At 39.0% G+C, this 12,419-nt stretch overlaps 1 protein-coding gene across 5 annotated transcripts in view; it reads left to right on the top strand.

The window, feature by feature from the left end:
* Epc1 (enhancer of polycomb homolog 1) overlaps window positions 1–12,419 on the top strand; it is a 93,946-nt gene that overhangs the window by 59,542 nt on the left and 21,985 nt on the right. For all 5 annotated transcript variants that reach the window (XM_008850547.2, XM_017802586.2, XM_008850546.2 and 2 more), the window contains exon 2: window positions 1,224–1,383. In XM_008850547.2, coding sequence (XP_008848769.1) covers window positions 1,224–1,383 — 160 coding nt within the window. The remainder of the gene's footprint in view (window positions 1–1,223; window positions 1,384–12,419) is intronic.

The following is a 12,419-nucleotide window of genomic DNA, read 5'->3' as shown; positions in this document are numbered from 1 at the left end:
TGCTGGGATTCGAACCTGGGTCCTCTGTAAGAGCAGTCAGTGCTCTTAACCGCTGAGCCATCTCTCCAGCCCCTGAAGATACATTTTTAATGATTAAAGAGGAAATATGATTGCGTACCTGGCATTAAACAGGTGGCATCATATTAGAACTAATAAATTAGAGCTTCTAAGAACTAATTAAAAAGAAACATTAAGACCTTGACAACTGTGGGCAAATGGGATACTACCTGCGAAGTGCTCATTTTCTGTCCATAGTCTCGGGCATTTGAGTATTCTGTAGTTATCTACAACCAGCTCTCATTTAGATCAGGTAGCAGACATCATCCTACAAAGTCACTTCTTAAAAATTTTTGTGTGTAGCTGGAGTGGTGGCACACACCTTTAATCCCAGCACTCAGAAGGCAAGTGGATCTCTTCAAGGCCAGCCTGGTCTACAGAGAGTTCCAGGCCAGCTGGGGCTTCAGGGAAACCATGTTTCAAAACAAAAACAAAAAAATTCAAAATGGTAAGAGCTTTCTGAATGAAAACCAAACCAAAACTTACTTTGCATACCTGGTATTGCAAATATTTAACACTTATCTTACATTTCTAACTGGTTCTGTGAAGTTTTTTGGTTTGGGGGATTTTCTTTTTTTTCTTACTGGAAAACGCAAATTTAAGAAGTGTCTTGCCAGGAACTTTTAAGTGTTGGAATTTGGAGTCGGTACAATCCGGGCAGCCTGGGTCTCAGGCATGTGCTTCCAACCCATTCCTACTGAATTACTGCCCAGAAGGGACTTTCAGAATTTCTAAGAAAAGTTGCTACTTGAGACAAAAGAGTTTGTATTCCTTTTGTAGAAGAAAACAATTCCTGCCTTTCTTTGAAATCATCCTTGTTGATTTGCATGAAAGCCTGTATGAATAGGAAATTTTAATCATAAAGTTTTTTTTACTTACAGTCTTTCTTCATGTATAATAAATTCACATGCTTTTAATTCTTCAAATCTCATCTGTAAACTAAGCGTTTACACTTTGATTCAAATTCTCAGTTTCAGCATATTACATTTTGAGGAAAGTTTCTACAGTTGGAGGAAATATTACTTAAAATGTTTTTGCATTAGCTATACTACTAGCATGCTTTCAAGATGTACCAAAATTCCTCCATTTTAAAAGCAAATGAACTGCATATACATTCTGAGTACTAGTTTTTAAAGCACAAACTTACATGTTTTTCTTCTTCTTAGGAACATCATCTTCAGCGGGCTATTTCTGCACAGCAGGTATATGGCGAGAAGAGGGATAATATGGTTATACCAGTTCCAGAGGCAGAAAGTAACATTGCTTACTATGAATCTGTATACCCTGGGGAATTTAAGATGCCAAAGCAGCTCATTCACATACAGCGTAAGTATTCTTCTAATGACTGCATTTTCTTATGTGACAAGATAACCTGTTTTATTGACCAGCATTGGCTTAGTAGTTGTTAGACCCTATTTTCCACTTTTAAAATGATGTTGTGGGGCAGGGGACGGGGATACTGGACATGTAGCTCAGTTGATGGGGTGCTTGCCTAGTATGCACAAAACTCTGTATTGCATAAACTGGTCACTGTGGAGCATAGCTGTAACCCCAGGACTTGGGAGGTGCAAGCAAGAAGATCAGGAGATCAAGGTCAGCCTCAGCTGCATTGTGAGTTTGTGGCCAGCCTGAGCTGCATGAAACACTATCTCGAAATAAAATAGTAGGGGTGGAGAGATGGCTCAGAGGTTAACAACACTGGCTGTTCATACAGAAGACCCAGGTTCGAATCCCAGCACCCACATGGCAGCTAACAACTGTCCGTAACTCCAGTTCCAGGAGATCCAACAGCCTCTTCTGTCCTCCATGGGCATTGCACAACACAGGTGCACTTAACTATGTGCAGGCAATACACGCATACACATAAAATTTAAAAAAAAATCCCCTCTACTAAGAGTCCCACAATTATTCTGTTTTATAAATTTTATGGGAAAAAGGATAGCATTCCTTAAATTTCATCTTGGACTGTTTTAGACAAAAAGAATAAAGAATGTGCTTCAGAATAGAAGCAGTTTCATCCTCTTCAGAAAGTTGCTGGTCTCAGAGAGCTCCATGTAAGTTAGGAGTCAATAAGCTTTTCCTGGGGAAGTTTTTAAGTTTGTGAGTTATTGTCTGTCACAAGTATTCATTTCTGATGTTTTGTAGTGCAGAAGCAGCTGTAGAGAATACATAGATGAGTGAATATGGCTATGTTGCAATAAAACTTTATTGCTAATAACATGACAAGCCAGAGTTGTCAAGCCCTGATCTGTGTTATGGCTAGTAGAGCAAGATACTAGTTTTTAAAATGTTAGTGTTCTGGAGCTGGAGAGATGGCTCAGAGGTTAAGAGCACTGGCTGCTCTTTCAGAGGACCCAGGTTTAGTTCCCAACATCCACATGGCAGCCAACAACCATCCATAACTCCAGTTCAGGGAATCCAGTGCCTTTTTCTGGCCTCCAAGGTCATTACATGTCCATGGTGTACTTTTATACGTGTAGGTCAAGCATTCATACTCAGAAAAAATAAAAGTAAATTTAAAATTTTTTTAAATGTTAGTCTTCTAATTGGAAGTTTGTTTCACTTGGGAACTACAAATGTTCTTTAGAAATGACCCTTGGGTAGCTGCCATATTTGGTGGTGATGAACTGAGAGCTTGTCAGCTTCAATAATAGGTTTTGCACTGTTAGTGAAACTTCATTTGCCCTGCCTCAAGTAGTTGACAATTTAGGTGAATTTCCTACAGTTTGTTATTACCTTGTTGCCCTTTATTTTCAGGAGGACCTTCTAAGGACCTCTCTATACTTCCAGTATAAACCTGTTTTACATTTTAGTCCTCTTGGTCAAATATGGAGGCCAAAGGGCCTCGTTTATGTCTTCGCTCGTTGTCATACAGGCATTCTGATGCTTTTTTAACTTGCGTTTTGTTTTTTAAGTTTTTTTTATTTACTTATTTGTGTGGGTGTGGGTGTCTATGTGAGTTTATATGCACCACGTATATGCACGCAGATTCCCTTGGAGGCCAGTAAGGGCATCAGATCCCCAAGAACTGGAATTAGCTTCAGTTGTGAGCTTCCTGGTCTGGGTACTGGGAGCTGAACCCTCTGCAAGAGCAGTAAGTGCTCTTAACCACTGAGCCATCTCTCCAGCCCAAACTTGAGATGTTTTTTCATCTCTAATTTGCATCCAACTTCATTGATGTCCTGTAGAATAATTATTTCCCCAGTTTACTGTGGGTTTCTTTGAAGTGAACCAAGTCATTGACATGTGTTAACCTGCACACTCAAGTTTAATTACATTTAAGACAGACCCACAATGCCTCTAGTCCCAGCTACTGGGAAGCTGCACAGGAATTCTGCTTGAGCTCAGGAACTCACCTGATCAGCCTAGCAAGACCCATTTCAAAGCAATATTTAAAATAAATAATTAACTAAATTCTGACCATCTAATTGTGGGTTATTTAGGCACTTGGGGGTGTTGTTGCTTAATGGTAGAAAGATCCTGGTTCAATCCCCAGCACCAAAAGAGAGAACGACATAGACATTTTAAACAAATTCCATAGATGTAAGGACCTGAACACTTGTTGTGTGGAATCACCTCAGTGTGGATCTGATTCTTGCTAACATTTGCTGACTAAACCCAGCTTCTTTTCCCCTGCACAGGGCATGTCACACTGTCTGAATGTGAATGTGAGGTTTCTTTTTCTCTTTGTTTTTGGGGAGGGTTGGTCTTATCAAATGTTACCCATGCATATGTATATATATGTATGTTTTCTGTGGATTTTTTTTCATATGTGCAGCCTTGTATAACTACCACCACAATGCAGATAGTCAACTGTAGTATCTGCACAGGATTCCTTCTTATTACTCCTGTATAGCCATGCCTTGCCATTCTCCCATCATAACTCCTGACAGCCACTAAGCTGCTCCCCATGTTGATAATTTAGTTGGCTCAGAAATGTTACACGAGTGGAGTCATGAGGCATTTATCCCTTTCAGTCTGGTTTTTTTAATTCAATATAATATCCTTGGAGTTCTTCCTGCTGCTGCATTGAAAGTCAATAGTTCGTTCTTGCTACCGAACAGCATTCCATCTGTGGGGGACATTTGAATAGCTTCCGGATTTGGACTGTTACAAATAGATCCACTATAAACATTTATGTACAAATTTTTTTCTGAGCTAAGATTTTTCTCTCTGGCTTCATGACTAGTGGCCGGGTCATCCATTTCTCATTTGGACAAAGTGATGAGTCGTTTCACTTTCTTAACAGCTTCATATGTGTGGTTTAGTTTTTCCATACACTCTCAGGCATTTGTGATCATTACAGTTTCATTGTAGCTGTTCTATGAATAATATAGTAGTATCTTCCTTTTAGTTTGCATTTCCTTAAATGGCTAATATAGGGCATCATTTTATGGATTCACTTGCCCTCTGTATAAGCCATTTTCAGTAAATGATCACATATCTTTTGCCAGTTTTCTCAGATTATTTGTTTTACCATTGGCTTGTGAGGGGTTATGAAAACATTCTAGGAACTAGAGAAGTGACTCAGCAGTCAAGAGCACTGGCTGCTCTTGCAGAGGACCTGGGTTTGATTCCCAGCACCCACATGGCAGCTAACAATCATCCATAACTTCAGTTCCAGGAGATCCAGCACCTTCTTCTGATCTCCTCAGGTGTTGCATAACACAGGTGTGCTTACCTACATGGAGGCAATATACACATACACATAAAATAAAAATTTTTTAATTATAAATATGAAATGTATCAAGTACATGATGGTAGTATTTTCTCCCATTTTGTAATGCATCTTTTCACGTGAGAATTTTTAACTTGAATGAGATCCAGTTTATTGATCCTCTTATGGAGCTGTTCATCTGTTTGTGGTTTTTTTGTTTTTTTTTTTTTTTCAGAGCTGAGGACCGAACCCAGGGCCTTGCGCTTGTTAGGCAGGCGCTCTACCACTGAGCTAAATCCCCAACCCCCTGTTTGTGGTTTTTGATGTTTGTTTGTTTGTTTAGCCTTGGGTGGCCTGCAATTCACTGTAACCCAGGCTGCCTTTGAATTTATCCTGCTAGCTCTTCCACTCAGCATTGGAATTACAGACATGAGTCACCACACCTGAGTCTAAGAGCCCTTTGTGCTAAGCCTCAAAGATTGTTTCCTTATGTTCTGATCTGTAAACTTTACGGTTTTATATTTAAATCTGTGATCCATTTTATTAATTTTTATATAAGCACGAAGTTTAGGTCAGAAGTCTTTTTTTCTGGCACCGATTATGGAAAGCTCTCTTTTTTCATTGACTTGCTTTCTGCTCCTTGGTCAGAAATTAATTGAGCATACTGTATGGATATTGGTTTGTTTATGACAGTCTTACTTTGTAGCTCAGGCTAGCCTCGAACTTCAAATCCTGCCTCAGCTTCATGCATGCTGAGATTACAGGCATGTACCATACCAACTTGCCCTGGTGGGTGTATTTTTGGATTCTCAACCCTGTTCCATTGACGTTTGTTTTTTTCCCAACAATACCACTGTCTCTGATTATCACATCTAAATAGAACCCTTAACATCTAGGAGAATGTTTCCTTAGTTTCTGGTTTGTTTTTTTCAAGATTATATGAATATTTTGAGTCAATTCTTTTCCATAGAAGTTTGTTTATAGCCACAGAGAACTTTGCCAAGATTTTAATAGGAACTACCTTAAATCTTTAAACCAGCTTCAACAGAATTGACATGTACTTAATGAACACAATCTGACTCTGAATGTTTAAAGTTTTTTTTTCTTTTACACGTTGTTCCTGTTTTGCTAGATTTGTACCTGATGTTTCATTTTCTTTGAAGAATTGAAACTGATACTGCATTTTAACCTTGATTTCCACTTGTCAGCAGTATATGGAAATGCCATTGAATTGTGTATTGATCTTATGTCCTGTGGCCTTAGAGAATTTCCTTACTGCTTATTTGATGTTGCCTGGCTTTAATTTCTTTCACTTGTCTTATGGTTGTGGCTAGAACTTAGAAGTATCATATTACAAAGAGTAGCTAGAGAGCTGACATCTTGGCTATGTGCCTAAATCTTTTTAGAAATTTGTATTTATTTATTTATTTGGGGATGGGTGTGGCACACACAGGCCACAGCACACATGTGGAGATCAGAGGACAACTTGGCAGGAGCTCTTTACTTTCACATTGTAAGTCTTTGGGCGATCATCAGTCTTGCTGGTAAGCACCTTTACCTGCAGAGCCATCTCATGGACCCTTACTCCTGATCTTACAGGGAAAAAATTCAGTCTTTGATCACCAAGTATGTTAGCTGTAGGTTTTGGGCGTTTTTTTCTTAAGAAATTTACTGTAGTCCTGTATTCTGAGATTTTGCACCATAAATGGATATTGAGTTTTGTCAAATGCTTTTTCTGTGGTGATTTATTTCCTGTGGCTTTTTTCTTTTCTTTCTTTCTTTCTTTGTTTTTTTCTTCATCAGCCTGTTAATATAGTAGATTATACTAGTTGATTTTTCAGATACTGAACCTACCTTCAACACTTGGAGTAAGTCTCAGTTGGCTGTACTATGTTACTTCTTTCAATACATTGTTGGGTGATATTTTTGCTATAAGATTTTTTGGGTATCAGTAGTATTGGCATCGTAAAAAAACATGTTGGGGAGTGTCCCTGTTCTTGTATTTTCTGGAAGAAATTGTATAACATTGGTGTTGATCCTTAAAGAATTAATAATAGTTTTTCACATACTATATTAAATGAATAAAAAGTAATTGTATAATATAAAGTTTTTTTGAATGGAAAATGGAATCTTGAGTGGTAAGTGATCTGTGAAGTTGTTTATGAAGAGTGTGTTGCCTTGAATTCTTAGGGGCCCTTTTGATGGTTTTACATATTTATGTAAATGTAAATGGGAGGCACTGGTTCATTTTAGTTTCCTCCTAAATGAGGACTGTTCAAGGTGGCTTATGGATAAAAGTGCTTGCAATGCAAGCTTGACAGCCCGAGTTCAGTCTCTGTGGAAGAGAGAACCAACTGCTACAAAGTTGGCTATTTCTTTAGATTTTTTTTTTTTTTCTTTTTTCTTTTTTGGTCTTTTTCAGACAGGGTCTCCCTGTAGCCCCAGCTGTCCTGGAACTCACTATGTAGACCAGGCTGACCTTGAACTTGCTGAGATCCACCTGTCTCTGCCTCCCAAGTGCTGGAATTAAAGGCGTGTGCCACGACGCCAAGCTTTCTTTAGAATTTTTAGATTGAAAATTAATATTCCCCGAAAAGGCCATAATCAAATGTGTTTGGGAATTTGTTCCTCTCCCTCCCCCGAGAACATTAGTGCCTGTTACTGTTGTGGATTTTAGACTTCAGTACGATAGTCTCATGATAACATTTTCTGTACCTAATCATTGAATGTTAGTAATGTTTCATCCGCCATCAGCTTGGGAAGAAATACCTCCTACTGCCATGGTCTTCACTTGGCTAGGAACAGAGTTGTGGTTCTCTCTAATCCTAGTCAGTTCTGTAGGAAGAAACATGTATTAAAACCAGTACCTTCTCGAGCTCTAGACTGAAGGTGCTTCTGAACTTAGTATTGCTCAAGATCTTTTGATCCAAAGGATCTTTCTGTTGTTTCTGATTGATAATCTATAAGGCACCAGGATTGTAGGTTGAAGATACTCCCTTCTGGATCAAAACTGTTCTGCCCAGAATATTTAGAAATCTTTTCTCTCCCTTTTTCCTTTGGTTTTCTATAGCAGTAAGTACACATAGCATTGTCATTGGAAAAGTGGCTGCTCCCAGGCTCAGGTAGAAGAGATACAAGATGACCCTGGAACATCTTGTTATAACAGATAGTAAATGCTTAAAAATATGATGAAAACCTATTACAATGACATAGAAGTTCCCAGTGACTCATTCTGGGATATTTTGGGCAATAAAGTAAATGCAGCAAGAAATAATAAACTGTATTGAAAAAGGAGGGGTCTATAAACTCATGATGGTAATAGATAAATAAATACATAGGGGAGAACATCTCATGCTTATAGTAGATGCCAAAAGCCTGGTGGACAGGGTGGAAGGAAAAACCATTTTGCAGTTACAGTTACTATCATTAAGATTTGAATCACACAAGGATCATTAATGTATATTCAATTCAAGAAGAAAGTTTGGTGAGGAGTAATATAATTACATCATTTTAAACTCTTCTCCTGCCCAAGTTGTTTGTTACACAAGGAAGAAACTATATAGTGGAGTGATGGGCAACAGCTTGACTGTTCAGATCATCTGATGGAACCAGAGAGATGGCTAAGTGGGGTGGGGAAAGGCACTTTCAGCAAACCATGTAGGGCCTGGGAACTGAACCCAGGTCTTCTGCCGGAGCAACCTGTGCCTTTAACTCCTGAGTCAGTCTTCTTATCAGAATCCTAACAAAGCCTGTGGAATTATTCTGCTTTAAAGGAGAGTAAGAAATATCAGCTAAAATGGTAGCTGAGCCTATAGAGGATGGGGGCCATGTTGTAAACTATTGGGTGAACACAACTGGAATGTGGACTGCACATGAGGTTATTGTCTGGGTAGGAACCATTAACTGTACTTTACTCTCTACTGACGTAGAAGGTGGAAAATGAAGCATGCACTGTGCAGCGGTAGCTTGCACAGCTGCCATCGCCCACACGTGATAAGACAAGCAGCAAAATTCAGAATTTTACTAATGTGATAAGCATGCTCAGCAGCCCTCCTCCTGTTTTCATTTCAGAGTTAAGTTTGGGCTTTCAAAGGAAAGAGGGAATTTTGTTTGTTTTTGCTGGATGTGATGGCTCATGTCTGTAATCCTAGAACTTGGGAAACTAAGGCAGGAAGATTGTCGACCTAGGCTGTATAGTACCTTATAAAGTAAAACCCTGTCTCAAAAATAAATAAATTAATAATAATAATAATAAAAGATAGTGACTCATGCACTTGCTGCCAAGCCCTGTGACCTGAGTTTGATCCCCAGGGCCCACATAGTACAAGAAGAAAACTTGTACAAGTTGCCCTGTGACCTCCACATGCATGCCATGGCAAATGCGTGGGCACATGTCCACATACACACACAAAATAAATAGGTTGATTTTCCTCCCTAACAGATACTTTAAAATGAAATAGAACTTAATTTTTCATTACTTTTCAGAACAGAGAATGCTGACAGTGCAAGGCATATATTGTTTCTCTTTGTCTCCATGACCACTTGCCATGTGGACTCTGCTGCTTTCTGACTGATGGATTATACAGCGCCAACTACAGCACTTCACGTGCAAAGAGTTTCATAGGGCTTTTGAATTTAGGATTCTCATTTATTCTACCTAAGTACATTCTAGAAGTGACTCCAAAACCTAGGTTTTCACTGTGAAGAAGTTGAAGAACTTAATGATGTTACTAGCCAGTGATGCCTTTGACCTGGAGATCTAAGGCAGGGTTGTCAAGTACCCACCACCCATAATAAAGGCCACATTCTAAGTTTTTTGTTATTGTTTTGTTTTGTTTTGGTCTTTTTGAGACAGGGTCTCCCTGTAACCCCTGCTGTCCTGGAACTCACTGTGTAGACCAGGCTGGCCTTGAACTCACAGAGATCCACCTGCCTCTGCCTCCAAGTCATGCGCCACCACGCCCAGCCTGCCATATTATAAGTTTTCACTGACATTCAGAATTTTGCAGTAGTGACAGTGGCTATCTAGGTCATCAGAGTTCCCAGGTTTGATGCTGCTGTCTTTGGTCTCGGACACCGTCTCCCGTTGCATAGAAGGGAACCCCTGACCATGCCACTTTATAGTTCCTTTTAAAAATAACTATCTGCTTTATGTACTGCTGTGATAGTTGCACTTAGACTTTTAGAATAATTCTTTCTGTATGTAACAATGCAGTGCTGAGGAGGCTTTTCTGTGTGTTTTGGTTTTTATAGTACTAAAGATCAAACCCAGGGCCTTATGTGTTAGGCAAATGCTGTAGCACTGAACTATGTCCCCAGCATGGTTTTCAGTTCTTAATTATGCATATCCGGGTTTGCCCTTTAAAGGGGTCAACATCCAGACTGTGGTAACTATTTAACAATAATTGGCTAGCTAGGTTTCAATTTAGTTGATGGAACTTTTGAGGGATTTTTTTGAGACAAAATTGTGTGGCCCAGGCCTCAAACTCAGAATTACAGACATGAGCTATCATGCTTGTATAGCTGATGGAATTTAATTAGAGCCAGGCATGATTAGACACACTTGTAATCTTAGCATTTGAGATGTAAAGGGAGGGGATCACAAGTTCTAGTCCAGCCTCAAATATACAGTGAGACCCTGTCTCAGCCCCCGTTCACACACATACACAGTGTTTTCCATGTGTTTGCACTGTGTAAAGGAAAAGTCAAGAGGATCCTGTCAGGTACTTGTTAATACTTCAGCGGGAAGACACTGGGCTCCCGGGTACATGATGGGACTCTCCCTTTCTGTCCTGCTGCTCGTGCTTGATGGGTGGGATGGGACTTTGACAATACAGTATATACTGGCTGTGTGTTGAGTACATCTTGATGTAAAGGTGATACTAGGCAGGCTGCTTTCATTTTTATGACTTATTAAGCTTTGTGCTTATGATTTTACAGTGGAACACTCCTGTGTCATGTATAAATGAGATCCTAAAAATACATTTTTTAAAAGTCTTAAGGTGAAGCATTGGTAGTTCATCCCTATCACTTTGACTTTATGGGTTATCTAGGTCTACCTTCTTTACTAGAACTTTCTACAGGGATGGAGATGCATTTGTCACTAGGCACTTGTAGGCATTTGGCACTTGAAGTGTGACTGATGTGACAGAGACTGAATTTTAAACTTGATTAGTACAAATTAAATTAGCTGAAATGGCCAGGGGACAAATGCAGATCTGGGTTAATTTAGTTAAAAACAAAAAGAATCCAGTATTTCAGCCTGTTTTCGTCCACTCCAGGATCTCCAGTTGTCTGGGTAGCAGTGACATGAAGTTGTGACAAATAAGTGAAGGGCCAATTGCTGCAAAGATGCTAACATCCAGAGATTTTCATTTAGAATGTTGTGAAAGAGATAAGATCAAAATGAAAATTAAGGCAGTGAAATAATATATTTTATTGTACAAATAGTGGATTCTTCCAAGTTGATTGTGACGCCAAGCTTGAAGCAAGAATGACCGATATCTGGCAGTCAATTAAATTTCCTCTCAAATCACAGACTTCAGTAACAAAGACTAATTGGTGAGGTGGCAGCGGCTTTTCTTCCCACTTTAGATTTACGTATTACAATGTCTCAGGTGAGCGCTGCAGACAGACAGCATGTAAGAGAAAAACTTTCACATCTCAATACTCAGGGTTACAAAGTAAGGCCTCACATCAGCCTCATTTTAATAGGGGACACACATGATTAACAAGTAAATTATAAAATATGTACCAATAATGGTATAAAGAAAGAGCATGATGGGGAAGGAGTGTTTTAACCTATGCACTATAGGATTTTAGGTATGCTTGCAATGCCTATCTAGAAGTTATGCAAAATGTTGTATATTTCTTCAAAACCCATTCTTCTGTTGAGGATTCAATTTCTGACCTAGGAGAACAGCTTAGGAACTACTTAACTGGGCAAGTGAGAGTCCAAGGATTTCAGAGGAATATTGGATATTGAAAAGATGAAATTGGCGTTTACTATTTGGTGAGCAAGCAGAAAATGGCTAATATAAAGGCCTGAAGTCACAAAATATAGCCCGTGGTATGAAATTTTATACACTACTGGTTATAAAATACTGGCACTAGAGAGACTGTTTTTTAAAAAAGGCTTCAGTGTTCTAAACAGTGGGCTCTAAAGTTAGAAGAAATAAGCCAAAGGAAAGAAAAAATAGGTGAGTTTTGATATCAAGTAATTGATTTTCCTTAATATCGTTCTGCCTGAATTTTGGTAAACTATTGAATGACCTTTAGTTATGTGGAGTGGAAGTTCTCAACACCTGTGCAAGTAGTAAAGCTCACCTCCATCAGGAGTTCAAGGCCAGCCTGGTGATTCTCTTGACTGGGACTGTGGGACCAGGAGCTGTTACTCGTTGGCTTTTAACTTCCGGTCTCTAATTCTTTGGGAAAATAGCTAAATAGTTTATAAAATAGGATCAAAATAACCTAGAAAAATCTCCTTTAAAGATCGAGTGTTAACGGTCCTGTCCATTGTCATTTGTAGCATTTATCTGTATTCATAGTGAAGATAATTTTTCTTTTGACTTCAGTGCAGAGGACACAGTGGTAAGCTTAGAGCATTTGTGACTCAGAATAAAATCTAAATATCTTTATTCCTTAGGAAATCTGGGCCTTGCTTTTATGCAGACATCTGTGAGACGGCTTTGTTGGTGAGTTCACA

This window comes from Nannospalax galili, unplaced genomic scaffold (genome assembly GCF_000622305.1).
Source record: "Nannospalax galili isolate Female #2095 unplaced genomic scaffold, S.galili_v1.0 scaffold43, whole genome shotgun sequence".
Classification (NCBI taxonomy): Eukaryota; Metazoa; Chordata; class Mammalia; order Rodentia; family Spalacidae; genus Nannospalax; species Nannospalax galili.
The sequence above is the reverse complement of the archived record's forward strand: the minus strand, read 5'-3'. Positions and strand labels throughout refer to the sequence as shown.